At 48.1% G+C, this 20133-nt stretch overlaps 1 protein-coding gene across 1 annotated transcript in view; it reads left to right on the forward strand.

Annotated features, from left to right (window-relative positions):
- Positions 1-15091, forward strand: part of CPXM2 (carboxypeptidase X, M14 family member 2) — a 74093-nt gene extending 59002 nt beyond the window's left edge. The window contains exons 7-13 of the mRNA XM_009910425.2: positions 106-229; positions 1612-1808; positions 2621-2800; positions 3705-4002; positions 7428-7567; positions 8065-8164; positions 14700-15091. Of these exons, the coding sequence (XP_009908727.2) occupies positions 106-229; positions 1612-1808; positions 2621-2800; positions 3705-4002; positions 7428-7567; positions 8065-8164; positions 14700-14953 (1293 nt within the window). The 3' untranslated portion in view covers positions 14954-15091. The remainder of the gene's footprint in view (positions 1-105; positions 230-1611; positions 1809-2620; positions 2801-3704; positions 4003-7427; positions 7568-8064; positions 8165-14699) is intronic.
- The last annotated feature ends 5042 nt before the right edge of the window (positions 15092-20133 follow it).

Consider the following 20133-nt stretch of genomic DNA (forward strand, 5'->3'; position numbering starts at 1 on the left):
GAAGAGAGGCTTAGCCCTAGCCAGTTAGGAATGCAATGATTAATAATGGATGTGTTTGGATGCTGTGTTGTCTAACTCTGTATCTAACGGCTTTCTTGTTGGCAGCTGATGAAAACTGTGAATAGAATGTGCCCAAATATCACAAGAATTTACAACATCGGAAAAAGCAACCAAGGACTCAAGCTGTATGCCGTGGAGATTTCGGACAACCCAGGAGAGCACGAAGTTGGTTAGGATTCAGTCTAACTAAATCTGGTGAAGGGTGTTGGGATTTGGCTCTTTTCCCTTTTTTTCTCCTTATTCTCTGTATCTGCAATAACTGTCACTGGTGGAATTCTATCTGTGGCAGCAAAGATCTCAAACACACGTGGGGGGAACTTGAGTTCTGTGTTTCTAAACTGGGCAGAGGAGGGGGGACACAAATAGAAGGCATTTTGGATGTGGGATCAAACTCTTTAATGATAATGAGTTTCATTCTTTGTGATGACAAAATGAAAGTGAATTGATGCTGGGGAATGGATTTTAGTTGTGGGATTTGTGTAGTTTCGGATAGAAGTTTAGCTTCCCTCCCCCTTTGTTTTTTCCTAATGGGGTGATTGCACTGCAAGCAAGGAGAGGTCAGAGGTCCCAAATCATCTTTCACTCTCGGATTTTGCGATACAATATCCTACTGAGATGTTCTTCAGAACAGAAACTTACTCAGTCTGTGGTTCTGCTGTGGAGAAAATAAAGATGCCACTGCTGGAATAAAGGAACATGCCCATAAACCCCCTGGCATGCGTGCAGTATGTGCTCCTGAGGCTTGCCCCTGCTTTGCCATAAGGGACACACACCATAGCTGGGGTGTCTCAGCAGGCTTGGGACTGCCCTTAGACTGGCATCTCTGGATCTCAGGTGGTAACACCAGCATGACTCAGCTGCCTTGTCCACTTAGCTGGCTTTGAGAGTACTGCACAACACATGCAAGGAGTGTGAAAGGGGCAGGCAAGCTGGGAGGGTGACTCCAGCCACAGGCCATAGCCCGGTCAGTTTGGGTCTCTCCAGCTGCTGTTTGCAAGTGTTGTTCAGACCGAGGGCAGCTCCGTTATGTGGCACCATTCCTGACCACCTCTGAAGGGGTCTGTAGGGGAGTGCCAGTGTGGTGGCATTTAGTGTAAGCCTGGCCAATGCATGTGAACCTGGGTTCTGGTTAGTGAACGGGGGGGTGAAGTCAGAAGTCACTTCTGTGTTACCTTTCAAGGCTATCTTTCAAGAGCCTCACCACCAGTCCCAAAGAACTACCAGCACCGTGTTTTGCTGGTAATTTCTAGACTATCAGAACTGTTCAGATCTGCCTGTAGCAAGCTGAAGTTGTGAGCATCATCAAACATCTGTTTCATGGAAAGTGGGCTTGGGAGGTTTTACACAGTGGCTTTCAGACATCACTGGTCCCCGAGCCTGCTCTGAAATGGCAACAGAGTAATGATTTGCTTCTGCACAGTCATGTTTTCAGCTGTCATTTGCTCAGGTCAGGCATTTCCCAGCTCTCCTGCAGTGAATGTTGCTGACATGGGGGAAGTTGCGTCAGGTGTTTGGTTTGCTGCCCTGACTCTCTCCCTGTGTTTCCAACAGGAGAGCCAGAATTCCGGTACATCGCGGGAGCTCACGGCAACGAGGTGCTTGGCCGTGAGCTCATCCTTTTGCTGATGCAGTTCATGTGCCAGGAATACCTGGCTGGGAACCCTCGCATCGTGCACCTGGTTGAGGACACCAGGATCCACCTCCTGCCCTCGGTCAACCCCGACGGGTACGACAAGGCCTACAAAGCGGTAAGCTGCTCGCCTGCACACCAAGCAATGAGCCGGTTTCGATTAGAGGAGTGAAAAAGGCTTCTGTTGTCATCACCTTTCCCTCAAATATCATATTGTACAAGCCATTCAACTAAACAAATGAGGCAAGAATAAGTCAAAGCAAACAGCAGCCTCTGAAACATCCTACTGAGAAGAAAAGCTGAAAGGAAGAGTATCCCACCTGACACTGGCTAGCAGGGAGCTGTGTGTGGAAAGGGAGCTTGCAAAGGCTGCCAGAACAAACCGTGCTGAGGTGCACGGGTCAATGGGAACACCACTATGGAAAATCCCTGCAGTCTGCTTCTCCTGGGAAACCAAGATAAGCACGTGAAAATTCGTGTTCCTGCACACAAAGCTGCAAGGGTAGTGCCGGGTGCTGGGCATTGGAACAGTGCAGACAGACACCAGGAGGACAAGCTGCAGGAGCTGGTCAAATGCACTGGAAAATCTTCCAGGGCAGTCTGTAGAAGACTGGGACACAGCAGTCACAGTCACAGCCTTGGGAGGGAATGTGAGACCCAGGGGAGTGCCAGTCTTGAATAGAAACCTTGAAAACAAACCAGAACTGCTGGGCTAACCTCAGGGAGTTTTCCTTGGGTTTTGCTTCACCTCATTCAAGGTTTCACACAAACTAGTAATAATAAAAAGGTAGTTATTCATTTCAGCTGAAGAAATCATGCATCCTGTCACTTCTCTGTACAGAATTGCTTTTGACACAACCTCAAACACTCTGCTGAGGGCTCCTAGGTTCTGTTCTAAATGACCTGGTTGGTTTGTTTTGTTAATTTCAGGGTTCAGAACTGGGGGGCTGGTCTTTAGGACGATGGACTCAGGATGGGATCGATATCAACAATAATTTCCCTGATTTAAACTCTTTGCTGTGGGAGTCAGAAGACCAGAAGAAGAGTAAAAGAAAAGTTCCAAACCATCACATCCCAATCCCAGACTGGTACCTGTCTGAAAATGCCACTGTGAGTAAGAGCAGAGAGAGGGGAGCACAAAGGCTGGGGCTTGCTTAAAGAGGGAAAGGTGTGGGTAAAGCTGCAGAGCTGACTGAGCTATTCACTTTGGTCAGTGGAAATAAAAATGGACCTCAGAAGTATCATTCATCCCCATAGCTCAGAGGCAGCCCCTAGGAAGGGAACTGTTTCCTGCAGCACCCTCTTTTCCCTGGGCTGTGGGAAGAACCTGGAGGACTTGATGCCAAACTATTAGGCAGCAGCAGGTAGAATCAAAGAATGTTTGGGTTCAAAGGGACTGTTGAAGGGCATCTGACATCTAACCCTAACTCTCTCCCCAGAGCAGGGGGGCAGAATCACCTCCCTTGACCCACTGGCCATTTGATGCAGCCCCCAGGGTAAGGTGGATCTTCTGTGCTATTCTTGCCACACTCAGTTTTTCATCCACCAGCAGCCACAAGTCCTTCTCCTCAGGGCTGTTCTCAATCCGCTCGTGGCTCAGCCTGTAGTTGTGATTGGGATTGTCCTCACCCGGGTTCCCTTCTTCCCTCCCTGGAAGTGTTCAAGGCCGGGTTGGACAGGGTCTGGAGCAACCTGGGCTGGCGGGAGGTGTCCCTGCCCATGGCAGTGGGGCTGAACTGGATGGTTTTAAAGGTCCCTTCCGACTGGAGCCATTCTGGCTCTATGCTGCTCCTGCTCCACGATTTGCTGTCATGAAGGGCTTGTTCATTTTGATGGGGCTTTGGTGGCTCCCCACACAAGGCTGTCAGTTACAGAAGCCTCCTCCCCGGCTGCAGCTGGTGCCAGCTGCCCACTCCCAGCTGGCAGCGGGGCTGCCGCGCCTGGGCTGTGCCGGGCAGGGGAGGATGGGCGTGCACAGGCTGCGCCGAAGCCGCCCGCTCTCCTTGCTCCCCAGGTGGCGGTGGAGACGAGGGCCATCATAGCCTGGATGGAGAAGATCCCCTTCGTGCTGGGGGGCAACCTGCAGGGAGGGGAGCTGGTGGTGGCCTACCCCTACGACATGGCGCGGTCGGCGTGGAAGACGCAGGACTACACGGCCACCCCCGACGACCACGTCTTCCGCTGGCTGGCCTACTCCTACGCCTCCACGCACCGCCTGATGGCCGACGCCCGCCGCAGGGCCTGCCACACCCAGGACTTCCAGAAGGAGGACGGCACCGTCAACGGCGCCTCCTGGCACACCGTGGCTGGAAGTAAGGGGACGTGGAGCTTCGGGGGGGGGATCTCGTGTCACAGTTCCTCAGTGTGCTGGGGGTTGGAAGGGACCTCCAGAGAGCATGCAGTCCAACTGCCCTGCCAGAGCAGGGTCCCCCAGAGCAGGTCCCCATCGCTCCCGAACATGCACTTCAGCGCTCCACACAGCTCTCTGTACTGAGAACCAGAGCTGTGCTACCCTATCATCCAGTCTGGTTCATCCAGACACCTTCCTCTACACCAGGCTGCTCAAAGACCCAACCAGCCTGTCCCTGAACACTTCCAGGGAGGGGGCATCCACAGCTTCTCCAGGCAAACCTGTCCCAATGGCTCTCCACTCTCGCAGTAAGCCTTGCTGACTATGGTGGTAGCATCACTGCCTGGTGTACATCGCAGGGGCAATGGTGGTGAAAACTTATCCCATGAGGAGTATTTCCCCAGCTGAAAGTCTGCTCACTGCCTTTCATCAGGTATGAGAGGACTGAAGGAGACTGCACCATTAGCAAGTGGTAACCATTTCATTTACTCCTGGTTCCCAAAAGTGTTCATGTCGTTTTATGGATTCTGTATGTCCAAGGAGAAAACCAACCCAGTCCAGACTCACTAGGAGGGGGAGGCCTTTGCCATCTCACAGAGTGCCAGCAGAGAACTGCCTCTGAACACCAAAGGGTAGCTGGTGTCAGAGCCAGGGCACTAACAGCAGGGAGAGATTCCAGTGACCCTTGGATAAGAAAATGATAATTTCAGCCTCCAGCTTGGTCAGCTGAGTCACAGACCAGCCTCCACTCACATCCACTTCAAGCTGTATAAACATGCCACCAAAAGCTGGTGCATGCCACAGTCCTGTTTTTAAAAGCCCTGGTCAACCTTATACTTCAGCTGTGCATGGGCTCCACAGCTATTTCTGCTGCCAAAATCAACTACAGCCTGCAGCATTCACTGTATGCCTAAGCCTGACCCCTGTGAAGGAGCACAGGGGGAAGCTGTGTGCTGTGGTGCAGTCAAAGCATCGGTTTGCAGGGGAGCCCAGTGAGAAGCACCCATTTAACAGGGGCACAGACTGGGAACCAGGGCCATTCATCACAGCTCTGCTCAAAATCTTCTGCTTGTGTGAGTACCTTGGTTGGTTAACATGCTCTGTGGAACTGAGAGGTGAGCAGTGCCTCTGCCATCACTTCAGTGCCAGCAGAACAGGGCAGCAGCTAGTGGGGGATGTGTCTGTGCAGACCCTGTTTCACTGGAGCATGTGTGTAACCTGCAGGCAGCTTCACTGCAGGGATGTGTCTAACTTTGGTGCACAGCCTAAAGGCTTTTCCCTTGGCCCAGGTAGTGTCAATGCTCAGCAGCCTTTAAAGAGTTAACTCAGGTACTTTTTCAGGAGGTAAGTAGTGCTGGGGGAAGGATTGAGGGCAATGCCTGACCACACAGCTCCATCTATCTCTGCAAATACTAAAAAGAACCTCTAAATGCTAGCTTGGCTGCTTAATTATCCAATTGATGAGCTTAATTTTCCTAAGTGTTATTAGAAAGATGATTATGAATCGATCCAGAAAAGAGGACATTGGCTGTGCTGCCAACAGCTGTCACCCTAATGGATGATGTGCAGTAGGGCTGCTGAGCAGCCTCTTGATTTCTTATTCACAGCTGCATACTGGATCTGGTTCATCTGATTTGTTTCATGGCTTTGTCCTGTTTCTCATCATGCTTTGCATCCTGATTTCTCACATTATAGCAAGATTTCCAAGATGGCCTTTGGGGAAAGTGCTGGAAAGCTGCTTCCATTTTCGATTCCTTACACCTTGGACTCCAGACGAAACCTCAAAGGATGTTTCCTTTTGAGCTGGGCCTCCCACCTGCAGGATGGCTTCGGAGCTTCTGTGCTTAGCTGAAAGGAAGAGAGTGCTGTGTGCTGCAGATAGGTGTATTAGACAGAGCTGTTTCTATTGCAGCTGGCACCTGCATTGTCAAGCCTTGTCCAAATGCCATTCCAGATCCAAAGGCAGATGTCTCCTACATTTTTGTCCTCTGGAATTCCATGGCTACACAGATGCAGTTTTATAGCTTACTCCCCTTTCTCTGTTCCTTTACTTCTCTGGTGAACACAGAACACTTTCTTCTCCTAAACCCCTGTGTGTTTAATGTGTGACCTGAAGGTGACTCAGAATATGTTGGTGGCAGAGAGCAGCCCCACCTGTCCTTTGATGTGGGTGGCATCTCCTTGCTGCATCACAGTTTGAAGCTGCCCATCACCTCTCTCCTGATCCCCCTACTCTTGGCCTTGTGGTGACCATGCATGTATACTGTTCATAGGGAAATTCACAAGGTATTCCTCTAATCCTTGTCCACACCAGAGAGTCCCTGGGAAGTGTGTGCACCACAGCTACCAAACAGCTCCACATGCCTTTGGAACCCAGCCCCAGTGTTCCCTGCACATGCCTTGGACTGCAGTGAGTGCAAGCTCTTCAGCAGTGTTACACAGAGTGTCACTGCACTGGGTGACCTCCACAGAGGCAAAGATTAATTTCATTTTGTTTCCAGTGATTTGCATCTTCAGTCACTGCACAGAATTGCTCCTGGCAACATGAAGTAATTTTCTTAAACACACATATTAACACTGAGCAGTTAAGAAAAGAAAAGAAAAGAAAAGAAAAGAAAAGAAAAGAAAAGAAAAGAAAAGAAAAGAAAAGAAAAGAAAAGAGAGAAGAAAAGGGAAGAAAAGAAAAAAGAAAAGAAAAGAAAAGAAAAGAAAAGAAAAACGAAAAGAAAAGAAAAGAAAAGAAAAGAAAAGAAAAGAAAAGAAAAGAAAAGAAAAGAAAAGAAAAGAAAAGAAAAGAAAAGAAAAGAAAAGAGAAAAGAAAAAAGAAAAGAAAAGAGAAGAAAAAAGAAGAAAAGGGAAGAAAAGAGAAGAGAAGAAAAAAGAAAAAGGAGAAGAAAAGAAAAGGAAAAGAAAAAGAGAGAAGAGAAGAGAAGAGAAGAGAAGAGAAGAGAAGAGAAGAGAAGAGAAGAGAAGAGAAGAGAAGAGAAGAGAAGAGAAGAGAAGAGAAGAGAAGAGAAGAGAAGAGAAGAGAAGAGAAGAGAAGAGAAGAGAAGAGAAGAGAAGAGAAGAGAAGAGAAGAGAAGAGAAGAGAAGAGAAGAGAAGAGAAGAGAAGAGAAGAGAAGAGAAGAGAAGAGAAGAGAAGAGAAGAGAAGAGAATTAACCAGACTGGAAGAGACCTTTGAGACCATCGAGTCCAACCTGTCATCCAACACTATCTAATCACAGCAGGTTAATCAGGATGTGACAGAGAACAACTGGTCTGAGCCCACCAGATAAAAGCCCAGCTTGTGGTTAAATGCCCTGTATTGTTCTGCATCAAATGCTAGATCTCCTCCAGAGACTATAAGAAGCTATCAAATAATTTCCCTTGTCCCCTCTATTGACAGGCATAAATGACTTCAGCTACCTGCACACAAACTGCTTTGAGCTCTCCATCTACGTGGGCTGTGACAAGTACCCCCACGAGAGCGAGCTGCCCGAGGAGTGGGAGAACAACCGCGAGTCCCTCATTGTCTTCATGGAGCAGGTACTGGACACAGGAGGCGCTTCTGAACCCTTTGACCGCTCCTTTCAGATTGAAAGGCACTTTAAGGCTTCTGAGTCTTTCCCTGGGTGATGAATTGCAGGATTATTGGTATTTGTGGTAGGAACTTTACCTACAAGCAGTAGTGGCACATCACTTCAGACAGGTTTGCTTGACTTAGCAGAACAAAACAACAAGGCTTGCTAAAATTTGACATGAGTGCCCAGGTTGCTAGAAAACGTTGCCAGAAGAAAAGCACCTATGGCTGGTGCTTTATCTGCTGCCTTTATCTGTCTCTGGGATTTGATGCCTCAGGAATTTGTAAGCTGATTCATAGGCAGCTGATGCCTGGGAGGCTGACACTGGGTTAATAATGATGCTTTGAAATTGCATGAATGATGAAGTGGGAAGACAATAAAGTGTAATCCAACTAATGATTTGTTGAGTCTTCCTAATGACAGCGCTGCTGATTGCTGGGCTGTTTGTTTATCCTCTCCCAGGTCCATCGGGGCATCAAAGGCATAGTGAGGGATGTGCACGGGAAGGGGATCCCCAGTGCTGTCATTTCGGTGGAAGGCGTTAACCACGACATTCGCACAGGTGAGAAACACCAACGCCGCCCCCCGGAGCAGCAGGGCACAAGAGCAGGTCTGGGGCTTGAAAGCAAGAGACAGGAACTCACTGCAGCTTGGAACTCATGTCCGAGAGAAGCCAGCAGGTGGTGCATAGCCCAAGGGCAGTGCCGCAGAAGTAGGCACATGAAGAAGGGGTCCACTGCTTTCCATTGTGCAGCTGTGTAGGCAAGAGTCATGGGATGGTTTGGGTTGGAAGGAACCTTTAAAAGTCATCTACTCCAATCCTCCTTGCAGGCAGCAGGGACATCTTCCAGTAGAGCAGCTTGCTCAGAGCCCTGTGCAGCCTGGAATGTTTCTAAATCTCCCTTTATTTATTTTGAAGTCCAGTTCCACCTGATGAAAAGATTGTCTCCATCTTTCTTACAGGCCCCTCTCTTCCTCTTCCCACCTCTTTAAATTGGGAGCAAACAGCCTTTTGGCTGCTCAAAATGAGTAGCCTGAGTAAAGCTGTGTCAGAACTCTCACTGCTCCTTTTCTCATGGAGAGGTAGTGCAGCTCTCACCCCAAAGCATTCCAGCCCTGGAAAACAAGGGTGTCAGTGACGCCTTGATGGGCAGAAAGTGTTTCTCTGGCTGTTCACAGTTACAGCTTTGTGAGCCTGTCGGAAATGTGGTTTGGACCTGTGTCCAGAGGAGAAACAGCTGTTGCAGGGCAAAGGGAGTTTCACAGCCTGAAGAGCCAAAGCACCAGAGCTTTTCAGGAGATCATTTCATGGGGCTCAGAAGAGCCACTGCCCTGCACAGGTGACTGTCAGCCCAGGGATTTGCTTTCCAATATGTGTTGCTAAAACGACTGACAAATGGCTGTTTGCTGTCATGGGCTGGATCTAGAGCCAGGCACAGGCATGTGGCAGGATGCTCCCAGAGTCAACTCTGAGCCTGGTTAATGGCCTGGAAAGTAGTTATGGCACCAAATAAAGAACTGCTTTAGATAAACACTGGTCAATTACAAGATTAATAGTAATAGCTGGAAATTGATGTTGCCAGGTAGCAGTGGGGTAGTGTCCAGGGGCTGCTGCGTTTGTGAGGGCACTGTACCATGATTTAAGACAGAGTCACCTTGGATGGAGAAACAACAGAGGGACAGAGCAAGGAGAGGAGCCTGTGGAAAGAAAGAGCAAAACAAGGTGTCAGCAGGAGCCTGCAGTGATTGATTGCACTCAAAGTGCTGCTGGCTGCAGGAGGTTAAGGAGGTTTCTCTTGTATGGTTATGGCAGAGTGGTGAATCATCAGACAATTCATATTGTTGTATCCTCTGGGTTTGGTTAAACATTAGAAACAGAAACACTGATGATATGGTTTGTTGTTTTTATATCCTAATTGGTATTCCAGGTCTTTCTTTTGCTGACACTTTGATGTGCTCTGCCACTGAGCTACAAAATGGCACCTGGTGACTGATGTTAGGCTATGAACTATCACAGAGCTTTAGATAAGAGACATCCAAGTCTTTAATGTTTGCCAGTGTAGATTATCCAAGCCAATAATCAATCTTGAACTAACGTGGTTTGTGATTAATTTTATTTTGGTGCTGCTGTGTCTCTGCTGCGAAAGAAAACACTGAGTGACAGATATTTAATTAGGCAATAATGATTCTGCCTTAAACACTTCAAAATGCGACCACGGGGGAATGATGGAGGGAATTAAAATCATCAGTTGCCTTTCCCTTGTCTTGGAAGCCTTGGCAGTCTTGGAAGCCTGCCATAAACTGTGGGCTGTGTGACTCTGTTAACAGAACTGATCTATTGCTCTGGTCGGGGCTGAGTAAATGCAATAGGTGATTAATCTCCAGCTCTCAGATTGCCACCTGAAACAGCAAACAGGAGTTTACAAACAGCAAACCTGCACACAGAAAGGAGTCCTGGTGGCAAGTGCAGTAAATGTGCCAGATCCCAGAGTCCACCTTGCAAGCCTGGGAGAATGTTGCAGCTCTTTATATCCAGACTTAGAGCTGAGCTTCTGCAGCTCAAGGCCATCTGCACTTGGTGGTGAACACCAAAAGTATTTATTTCAGTCTTTTTGATTTTTCATTTGTAATGAGAGGCTTTGGCTGCCACCCTGTTTGGGAATCACTTTGTAGGTGGGAGCATGAAAGCCCTCTCTTGTTCTGTATTGTACAGATAACAATGTATGTCTCATCAAGTCTTTGAAATAGAGGATGTGTGCTGGAGCCAAAAAGCTGAAATGACAACTATAGCACCGGAGGAAGGAGGCAAATTGTCAGCAGTCTTCTTTCATTTACACCTTTTAAAGTGAAAAATGGATCCATTTAAACCTCTGAGTTGCTTGATAGAAAAATAGGCCAAACAGGAGAAGAATAATGGCCACTGTTCACGCAAGTCTTGTATCAAGTCAGCTAAGCTGGAAGGTCTCCAGTGTTTCTTTGATACATTAGGATGGCTGGCTACCCTCTACAGACAGACAGAAATCATATGTAAAGGCCCTCTGAGAACATTTGCTGCAGAAAATTTGTCTGGTTTTTTCCCTGTGGACCAAAACCAACCAACCAAAAAACCCCAAACAAAACCTCACCATAAACCCAAAACCAACCAACCAAAAAACCCAAACAAAACCTCACCATAAACCCAAAACCAACCAACCAACCAAAAACCCCAAACAAAACCTCACCATAAAACCAAAACCAACCAACCAAAAACCCCAAACAAAACCTCACCATAAACCCAAAACCAACCAACCAAAAAACCCAAACAAAACCTCACCATAAACCCAAAACCAACCAACCAACCAAAAACCCCAAACAAAACCTCACCATAAAACCAAAACCAACCAACCAAAAACCCCAAACAAAACCTCACCATAAAACCAAAACCAACCAATCAACCAAATAACCCAAACAAAACCCCACCATAAAACCAAAACCAACCAACCAAAAAACCCAAACAAAACCTCACCATAAAACCAAAACCAACCAACCAACCAAAAACCCCAAACAAAACCTCACCATAAAACCAAAACCAACCAACCAACCACAAAAACCCAAACAAAACCTCACCATAAAACCAAAAACAACCAACCAACCAAAAAAACCCAAAAACCTCACCATAAAACCAAAAACAACCAACCAACCAAATAACCCAAACAAAACCCCACCATAAAACCAAAACCAACCAACCAACCAAATAACCCAAACAAAACCTCACCATAAAACCAAAACCAACCAAGCAAAAGGCATGGAAAGTATTTTGCTGTTTTTTCCCCTCACTTTCTCCTGGCCATGCAATGTATCTGCTGTGCAGAGAAGGCTGCTGACACTAAGCTAATGATATTAATGGGCTAATTGAAGGCATTGATCGTGAGAGTAAGTGCTGTGTGGAAAATGATTCCATTTTCTGTGGATGCAGATGTAACTATTGATTAAGTCTGAGTGATTACATGTGGCTATGGGGAGATGAGGACTGTGCTCTATGAGATAACCTTTGGAAAAGAGTTCATTGATTGGATGACCAAATGTCACCCAGACACCTCTTACCCTGGCGGTGCAGAGGCAGTTTTGTGGATTCCTTCCTGCAGCTGCCCCTTTTGGGAGTCTCACAGCAAATACTGATGAAGGAACGCACATTTTCTCTCTAGGAAACCATTCTGTGCCACAGCCAGGCTCCAGACAGGTGCATGTTTCTGTGTGATGCTTTGCATACATCAGTTTCACACAATGGTCAGAGAGAGTTTCATTCATACTTTGATAGGTTTCATCTGGGTTCTGTACACATTCTGCAGCCAAAGCCAAGCAGTTTGAAGCAGCAATATTTAATAACCTCAGCCCAAGCTAAGCATAATTAGTCTGTTACAACTGCAGCCTCATTGCTGGCTGCCTGTTCATCAGAGCAAATGTAAGTTACAGCAAGCAGCACTGCGGCTGCCTTTCCTGGGAAGTCTTTTGTAACAAAGCATTAAGACAGATCTTTATAATGAATTGAACTGAGTAAAATCAGGCCCATTGGCGTGCAAACACAACATGTGATGGCACCAAGGTCTGTGCTAGCACGCTTCTCGAGTGCTGCTCTTAGCTGGGCTGTTTATGGGGCCGTCTGACACGTCGGCTTCGCGACGCGGCTGTCATAGTCCATGTGTGATTATTGCCTCTAAGCAGACGTGGCAATCCTTATCCAGACCTAACAGGTGCAGACAGATGTAGTTTGCCTCCAGCCTGCTCCTGCTGCAGCCTATGATTTTATTCTTCTAGCAAACCTGTTATTTACTAAATCCATCTGTATTTTTAATTATGCTTCTCTTGCCATCTGCTCTGAAATTATTCCTGCATTTAATCTGATTCTTCAAACCCAAACCCCTTTCAGTCTGGTATTGAATTCTGGGCCATGACAGCTGACAGAAGTTCTAATGTCTGCTCAGTAGTAAATGGGAAGGAGGTAAAGTGCATCCTGCTAGCAGCTTTCTAATTGTTTCCTTGTGGTCTGTGAGTGTGAAAATATTTTTTCCCTGGCCCTGTGTGGGGTTGTGATGAGCTGCCTATAAATGTGCCAGGAGAATGTGGGTCAGTTTTGAACTCCAGGGGCTCCCAGCAAGGATGTGTTCACAGCCATGCACAGGGTGATCTGTGGCCTTTTGCCAGCCCTGTAGCCTCACCAGAGCAGCTCCAGCTACAAAACCAGCTCTTAGGGATAAACTCAAGAAGCCTGGGAATGCTTTATGTTGGTTAAGGTGCCACAGACTCAACAGAAGGGAGAACTGAATAGAGAGCTTCTCACAGACCCCTTCCTAAAAATGACTGTATCCTGATAAATAGAAGTCTGGACAATGGCCATGAGCCCAGGAGGGGTAAGGGGGCTGAAAGAAGAGCTGGAGCAAGCTGATGTGCAAGAACTACCCTGATGTTGCACACAAGAACTAACACATTGCACATGATGTCACACCTGCATTTGGGGACTGCAGGGCACAGTCGACAATGGCTCTCACTAAGGCTTGCTGCTTGCAAAGATGATTTTTGTTTTGCCAACCCTTAAATCAAGCCCCTATTGCTTTAAGCAGAGGCTGGCTAGCTCAACCCAAACACAACATTTGTGTGCAAATCAGCTTTAGTTTTTGCAGCACACTGCACTGCAAGCAACCCAGGGCTAGTGATAGTAATGCTGTCAGTGCTCATCAGTGTTAAAAGAGCTCAACCCAGCCCCTTCCCAGAGATGCTGCATTTCTATTTATAGAGAGCTGCAGATCTGAATATGCCTTTCCATTCCACTCTGGGTTTTCCCAGGACAGTGCAAAACTAATGGTAGATCTGAGTGCTTCACCTTTCCCAGTCCACAGCTAAGCATACTTGCTAGATACCATTATACTGTGGAAGAAGCCTAAGAGCAACCTTATGTAGGCTTGGGGAACCTGAGATATTTGTGGAGGAAAATAAGAAGAAAATCGAAAGTCTCAATTGAAAAAAGACTGCTGGGGACTGTCCAAACACATCCTGCCTCGTGCATGGGTATTGTAGTTGGTTACAGGAGCGCTATTGGTGGATCTTAGAGGTAAGCAAGTGGTTAAGCACCCTGATGAACTGATCCTTGTAGGAAAATCAGTGTGATAAAAGCCAGTGTAAGGTGCTGTAGAAGGAGAGACTCTCTAAGAGACTTGACATCATATTTCACACTCTTTGCATCCTAAATAGCACCAAAACACATGTGCCCAGGTGATCTGGCCAGGATCATAAGTGTGGTGTGGGTACCCCACTGGCACTCTTCTTGATCCATTAGTTAGAATTAGTTTGGAGAAGGTCCTTGATACCCCTTAGGAATCACCAACCTTTACAAAGCAGCCCTTTGCCTCAGGGTCTTCCTGACTTCAGATGACAGAAGTCTTACAGAATCACAGAGTGGTTTTGGTGGGAAGAGACCTTTAAGGTCACCCAGTCCAACTGTCAGCCAAGCACTGCCTGGTCACCACTAAGCCATGTGCCTCAGCCCCACAGCTACACAGCTTCTGAATACCTGCAGGGACACTGACTCCACCACTGCCCTGGGCAGCCTGTTCCAGGGCTTGGCAACCCTTTTGGGGAAGATATTTATGCTAATATAGAATTTAAACCTTGCTTGGTGCAGCTTGAGGCTGTTTCCTCTTGTCCTATTTCTTGTTACTTAGGAGAAGAGACCAACCTCCACCTCACCCCTACCTCCTTTCAGAGTTGGAGAGAGCAATGAGGTCTCCCCTCAGCCACTTTTTCTCCAGGCTGAACACCCCCAGGTCTCTCAGCCACTCCTCATAAGAGCTGTGCTCTAGACCTTTCACCAGGCTGAAGGCAGCCTGAAGCTCATTGTCCTTCTTTTGTCATTTGAAAAAGAGGTTTGAGGTGAGTTTTGCCGTGGGGTAGGCAGGAGCAGGAGGGGTGCATGTGATGGGGAGCGGCCTCCTTGGCACCCTCTTGATGAGAGGATGCAGGGATGCTGCCTGTGGTGTCATCGCCTCTGCGCAGGCATTTCTGTATTGTCATGGACGCCTTCCTGAAGGAGAAAGGCTCCTGAAAGCCCTCTCTTTTGCCCCCAGGAGCCGACGGGGATTACTGGCGCCTGCTCAACCCGGGCGAATACGTGGTGGGCGTGAAGGCTGAGGGCTACGCCGCGGCCACCAAGACCTGCGAGGTTGGCTACGACATGGGAGCTACGCAGTGTGACTTCACCATCTCCAAGACCAACCTGGCGAGGATCAAGGAGATCATGAGGAAGTTTGGGAAGCAGCCTCTCAGCCTGTCGGTGCGGCGGCTCCGGCAGAGGGCTCGGCAGTGGCGGCAGCGGCGATAGACCCCGGCCCGCGCCGCCCCCCGGCGCTGCCCCTGCCAGCCCTGCCCCTGCCAGCCCGGCGCTGCCAGCCCTGCCCCTGCCAGCCCGGCTCTAGTCGTAGTCAGAGTTCCGTAGCACAGCTCTTCATGCATATTGCTCTGTGCCTTGCTCGTAGTGCAGCTGGCGGGCGGGGGGGATCGGGGGCGGGGGGTGGGGGTCGGGTTGGTGGAAGATCACAGAATCAGAATCACAGAATCACCAAGGTTGATCAGAAACAACGTTCGAGTTGAGCCAAAAGAAGCCCTGGGTCGGGAGGAGAATCAGGGGGTATGTGGGAAAGTGTTTGACATCAACCTGGAATGGAGGTTTTCGTTTGTGGGGTTATTGAATCCTTTGTAACTCTGATTGCTTTTAAATGGGGGGGATAGGAGGTGGGGGGGAAGGAAAAAGAACTCCCTACAAAGAAGGGGGGTTTGGAATGAAAACCTGAAACTCATTTCCACCACACAGAGCTGGTGTATTCTTGCAATTCAGAAAAGGTTTTGGCAGACTGCATTTTATTCTCATGTGGGAGGAAAGCTGAGAGGGGACAGCTTCTGCTGAACAGCATAAAGAGTGGTGTCAAAATGTCACTCCTGCTTTTTATGCTGCAAGCCCTTTCACCGAGCACCACCAAACCTGGGGGCACCCCTGAAGCGAGTGGCTCACCTCTGCTTTCCTTCTCAGCTTGGTTGTAGTCACAGAGGTCTTGCGCGTCCAGGCTTTGAGCCCAGGAGTGGCTTCTGCTCTGGGTTTTTAGGGCTGCATTTTCACTCTGTGAACTAAACCTCATTAAAAGGGCATGGGATAAGGACCACTGCAGCACTGTGGCACGGCTCCAGGCTGGGGGGAGGATGTGAAATAAAGCTTCTGCTGTGGGTACAGCCAGTTGTATCATGTCTGGGAGAGGAGAGGCTTGGTCAATAATGTGGTCACAGCTCACAAGTCCACTGATGCAATCTTGAATTTTTGCCTGCCTGGAAGTGCCTTTTGTGCTCATGCACACCTTGTGCCACTATCTTTTGTGACATGCACGGGCTGCTCACCTAGCTACCGCAGCTGCTGCTTTCCTGGCCTCAGGATTCTGTGGAAGTAGGATTTGGGCTTTATTGTTGGCTTGTAAGTAACAAAGTTGTGCAGCAGGATAGGACTGAGATACAGAAAAGATGCAGATCAGAGCTAGGGAAGAAGGGAGTAAAGAAACCCTGGACAAAGTATCAGCTGGTGAACATCAACTATGCTCCAGCAGCTTCAAAGTTATGACCTTCAGGACACCAAATGAAGGGCCAGCAGCAGGACTGCAACCAGGCAGAATTCTGTGGCTAGACCAACAGCTCTCCACAAGCCTGGTGCAGCAACTGTGGCATACACTTCCCAAGACGATTCTGCTTGAAACATTTGAATTCTCTTGCAGTTTTTGCCTGTCTGCTGTGATTGTTGGAAAAGACTCTCACCAAAGCATCCTTCAAACCTGAGCAGAAATAAAGTGCAAGTAGAACACTGACTGTGAGTACCAGGTGCCATCTGTGCGAGGGCTCTTTTTCTTGTCAGCAAATCTCATCAGCACATAAGAGGTAAAAGACTGCAGAATTAATAATCATGGCTCCTTGCATAATAAAATCATATTCTAAGATGTCTTAGCCAATTGCAGCTTGTTCTGCAGGTGCCACTAAACAACAGCGATGTGCTTGGCAGCCAGGGCTCCAACCAAACACAAGAGTGCCTACATCATTTTCCACAGCTGACAGGGTGGGACCCCAGCTCCCTCTTAGCAGCACTTAAGTAATAGAGGCAAACAATGCAATCATTCCATGGACATCTGGAATTCTATTGTACTGATTTCACCCTTACAACATCCTTTATGCCATCTACTGCTGTATAGCAGCTGCTGAGGGAGGGGTTTTTGGTTCTGGCAGCTGAGAAGGGATTACTGATATCTTTGTGCAGGTAGCAGTGTGAATAGCTCTGGGATATGGGGGAATGGCAGCAGGCAGTTTGCAAGCAGTTGAATGTGGTTTGCTCATTGGCATCTGCAGGTTTTGTCTGGTGCTGAGCCGGTGAGTGTCCTGCTTCCTGCTACAGTTACGCTTTCAGGAGTGAAAATGTTCATTTTCTCTGAGATACTACTCAGCAGCCCTGCTTAACCCCTGGTCAGATCCAAGCCCCAAACCAATAAATCTAGACAGCAGTTCTTTCTATTTGTATCAACCCTTTCCACACCTTTAGAACAGGGAATTGTTTCTAAATTCTGTGTTGCTAATCTCTTTTCCTTTCAGTGTTGTAGGCAAACAGGCAGCCCTGCAAGGATGGCAGGAAATAAAGCTTGAGGATGGAGGTGATTCCTTCATATGAGGACTTTGCTAAACTCTGATCATCCCTGATAGGAAAGAAGAAAATACAGTCTCTGCTAAGTAATGAGAAATTCAGCTGCACAGTCTCACCCACACAGTAAAGGTTAAACCACTCAAAGGCTAAAACAAGACATATTCCACTCTCCTTGATAATACCAACCATCAGTCACCCGCTGCTCTGCAGAGCCCTGGCAGTCAGAAGGTGCAGTGGGAGCTGGCTGGCTCCTCCTTGGCTATCCACACTGTGCTCTCCAGCTGTCCAGTTGTTACCTGTTTCATTATCACTGTTTTACTCACCCCATAGCTCCATTTTCCCCATCCATCTTGGTCACCACAATACCCTTGCTTCTCAGATTCCAGTAGCTGCAAATCAGCCTGGGAATACTGGAGCCAGGAAAACTGTACCCACTGAAACCATCCCGGGTTGAGCAGCCTGGGCTGGTGGGAGGTGTCCCTGCCCAGAGCAGGGGGGTTGGAACTGGATGATCTTTAAGGTCCCTTCCAACCCAACCCATTCTGTGGTGTTCCAGCGATCCTATGATCTGCTTACGCTGGGGTAAGAGTAGTGAATCCTGGCAATCTCTAACCTGAATTCAATCTGCTGGTGCCAGAAGTCTGTCAGGAGTATGTGAGTATCACTTTTACCAGGAGGTTGAGCTCTGTGTGGGCACAGCACAGGGATGGAAATGAATGCAAATGGAGTTAGTGACTCTGCTGGTGAAGAAATGCAGTTTTTGTTGGATATTTTAAGCCTGTCACATATTTTTGGCTTCTGTCACCAACTGCTTCCCCTTCTTTTATATATATATATATTTCTCTTTTTTTTTCAATGTACAACTGTGGGTTTTTTCCTCTAACTTCTGCTCACTATTCTCAGTGAATTTGGGACATCTTCCCAAAGTGTGGATTTCAGCAGTCAGTGACAGTTTCCCAGACAGACTTCCTTGCCTGTTGTGTCAGGCTGTGGTGGGTGGGTGACCTTTGTGAGGAACAGGGGAGCAGAGATGAGTTCACTCGAAACAGAGCACTTTCACTGCTTAACCTTTAAAGGTGGGCTTGTCATCTATTTGCTGGGGGAAAGGAAATGCCTGAGTTTGGAGGAAAAAGTGGCTTTTTTTGCCATTTCTCTTTGCCATTCAGTCGGGTTGCAGCCATAAGCCTGAGGGAGGAAGTGTAAAAGCACATAGAAGCAGCATAGATGGTGGCAGCATCACCTCCTGCAGCAGCACCACACTGCTGCACCAGTATGGATGGACAAACAGCTCTGTGCCACAGCACCTGCCAGCCACCCAGCTGGAGCCCACAGCACCTCCATTCCATCCTCACTGAGAGGATTCAGCCTTTCAACTGTCTTTATCCTTCCTTAGAGGAGCAGGTGTGTACACAGAGAGAGGCAGTGATTCCTGCAGGTGGTTTCCTGGCTCATTTTTGTGGCCCTTTTGCCTGTGCTGCTTTGTGCTATCACAGTTCCAAGCAGTTTGCCCAGACCTGCCCAGTCCTCAATAAACAGTTGGAAGTGCTTTTTGTCTCCAGGTGGTTAACTTACAGAAGTTTTAGGTCTTTCTGGAATTTCCTGATGGTACTCTGATTCTTCCTTCATTCTGGTATTGTCTCAATCCTTTTATTTCCTTGATTTTCCCAGTTTGCACCCCCCTCCCACACCCAGTCCCATCTGCTTGCCAGCCTTCCATTTCTTTCTAAGGGTTATCTGGCTTGAGGTAACACTTTTGTTATGTCACTTACCCTGTCACTTGATTTTGAGCCACAAATGTATGCTCAGCGAAGCCATCACGGTGATACAATCTCCTGCCTGGAACCAGACATAACCTTTCTGTGCCATCTGTCAGTGGCACAGCCACAGTTTTACAACATGCAGAGCCAGCTTCAGTGAGGCTGACAAACCAACAAGTCCATCCTGGGACTTGCAGGACAGTTTGTTGATCAGTTGGTGTGCTGGCTTCTCTGGCCTCTTGAACTGATTAAGTACTGCGTCTTATTCCGATGGAGACTTCAATTGCTGCTCCACATGAGGATTGTAATCAGTGTTGTCGTGCTCATTATCTGTTCCTCGCTCATTAGGCAGGAAAGAAAAGGACATTCTGATGCCTTCCATCAGTTTCAGAGGGGTTCTATTGACAGCTTCTGTTCTAACGTTTCAGCTAAGTGAAACGAGTGTATTTGCCAGGATAAAATTCCAACCATGAGATTTGGCAAGCCTGTGGAAAAGGTTTAGGCAGTGAACACAAAGGTGCCTGCAGCTGCAGCTTTGCATCCTTCGTCTGCCTCTTCAGTTCTCCCAGTGCCTTCAGCCCTCCGCTGCAGCGCCAGGCTCGGTGAGTGAAATCCATGGTCCCCTCCCCTGCGCCTGGTGACTGGCACAGCCTGGGTCAAACACTACCCCACAGCCTCCTGCTCAGGGTGCTTTACTTGACTCTCTTTACTAAACTGATCTTCAGGGACCAGGCTCCCAAGTGAAGGCCCAGCCTTCACCTGTGAAGGTCACCAGAGCATAGGTGGAGTGCCAGCACCACATCAGGAGATGGCACTTGGCCTCTCAAGGTGCTTCAGCACCTCTGAAAGTAGTTTTTTCCAGCAAAATACCAGAAAGCATTGCAGGGCCCTGCCAGTGTCCCTCTTGTAGCTTCACAGTATTCTAAGGGAAGATGTGCAATTTAGAAAGCTCTGTTTTCTGAGCAGTGTGTAGGTAAAGCTGAAGGACTGATGAAGAGCAGATGTTGAGAAACGATAAAGAGATGCAAGGATAGCTCCATCCCTTGCATTCAGGTCTGGTCAGTTCTTCCAGACTTTGTG

This window comes from Dryobates pubescens, chromosome 8, assembly GCF_014839835.1.
Source record: "Dryobates pubescens isolate bDryPub1 chromosome 8, bDryPub1.pri, whole genome shotgun sequence".
NCBI classification, from domain to species: Eukaryota; Metazoa; Chordata; class Aves; order Piciformes; family Picidae; genus Dryobates; species Dryobates pubescens.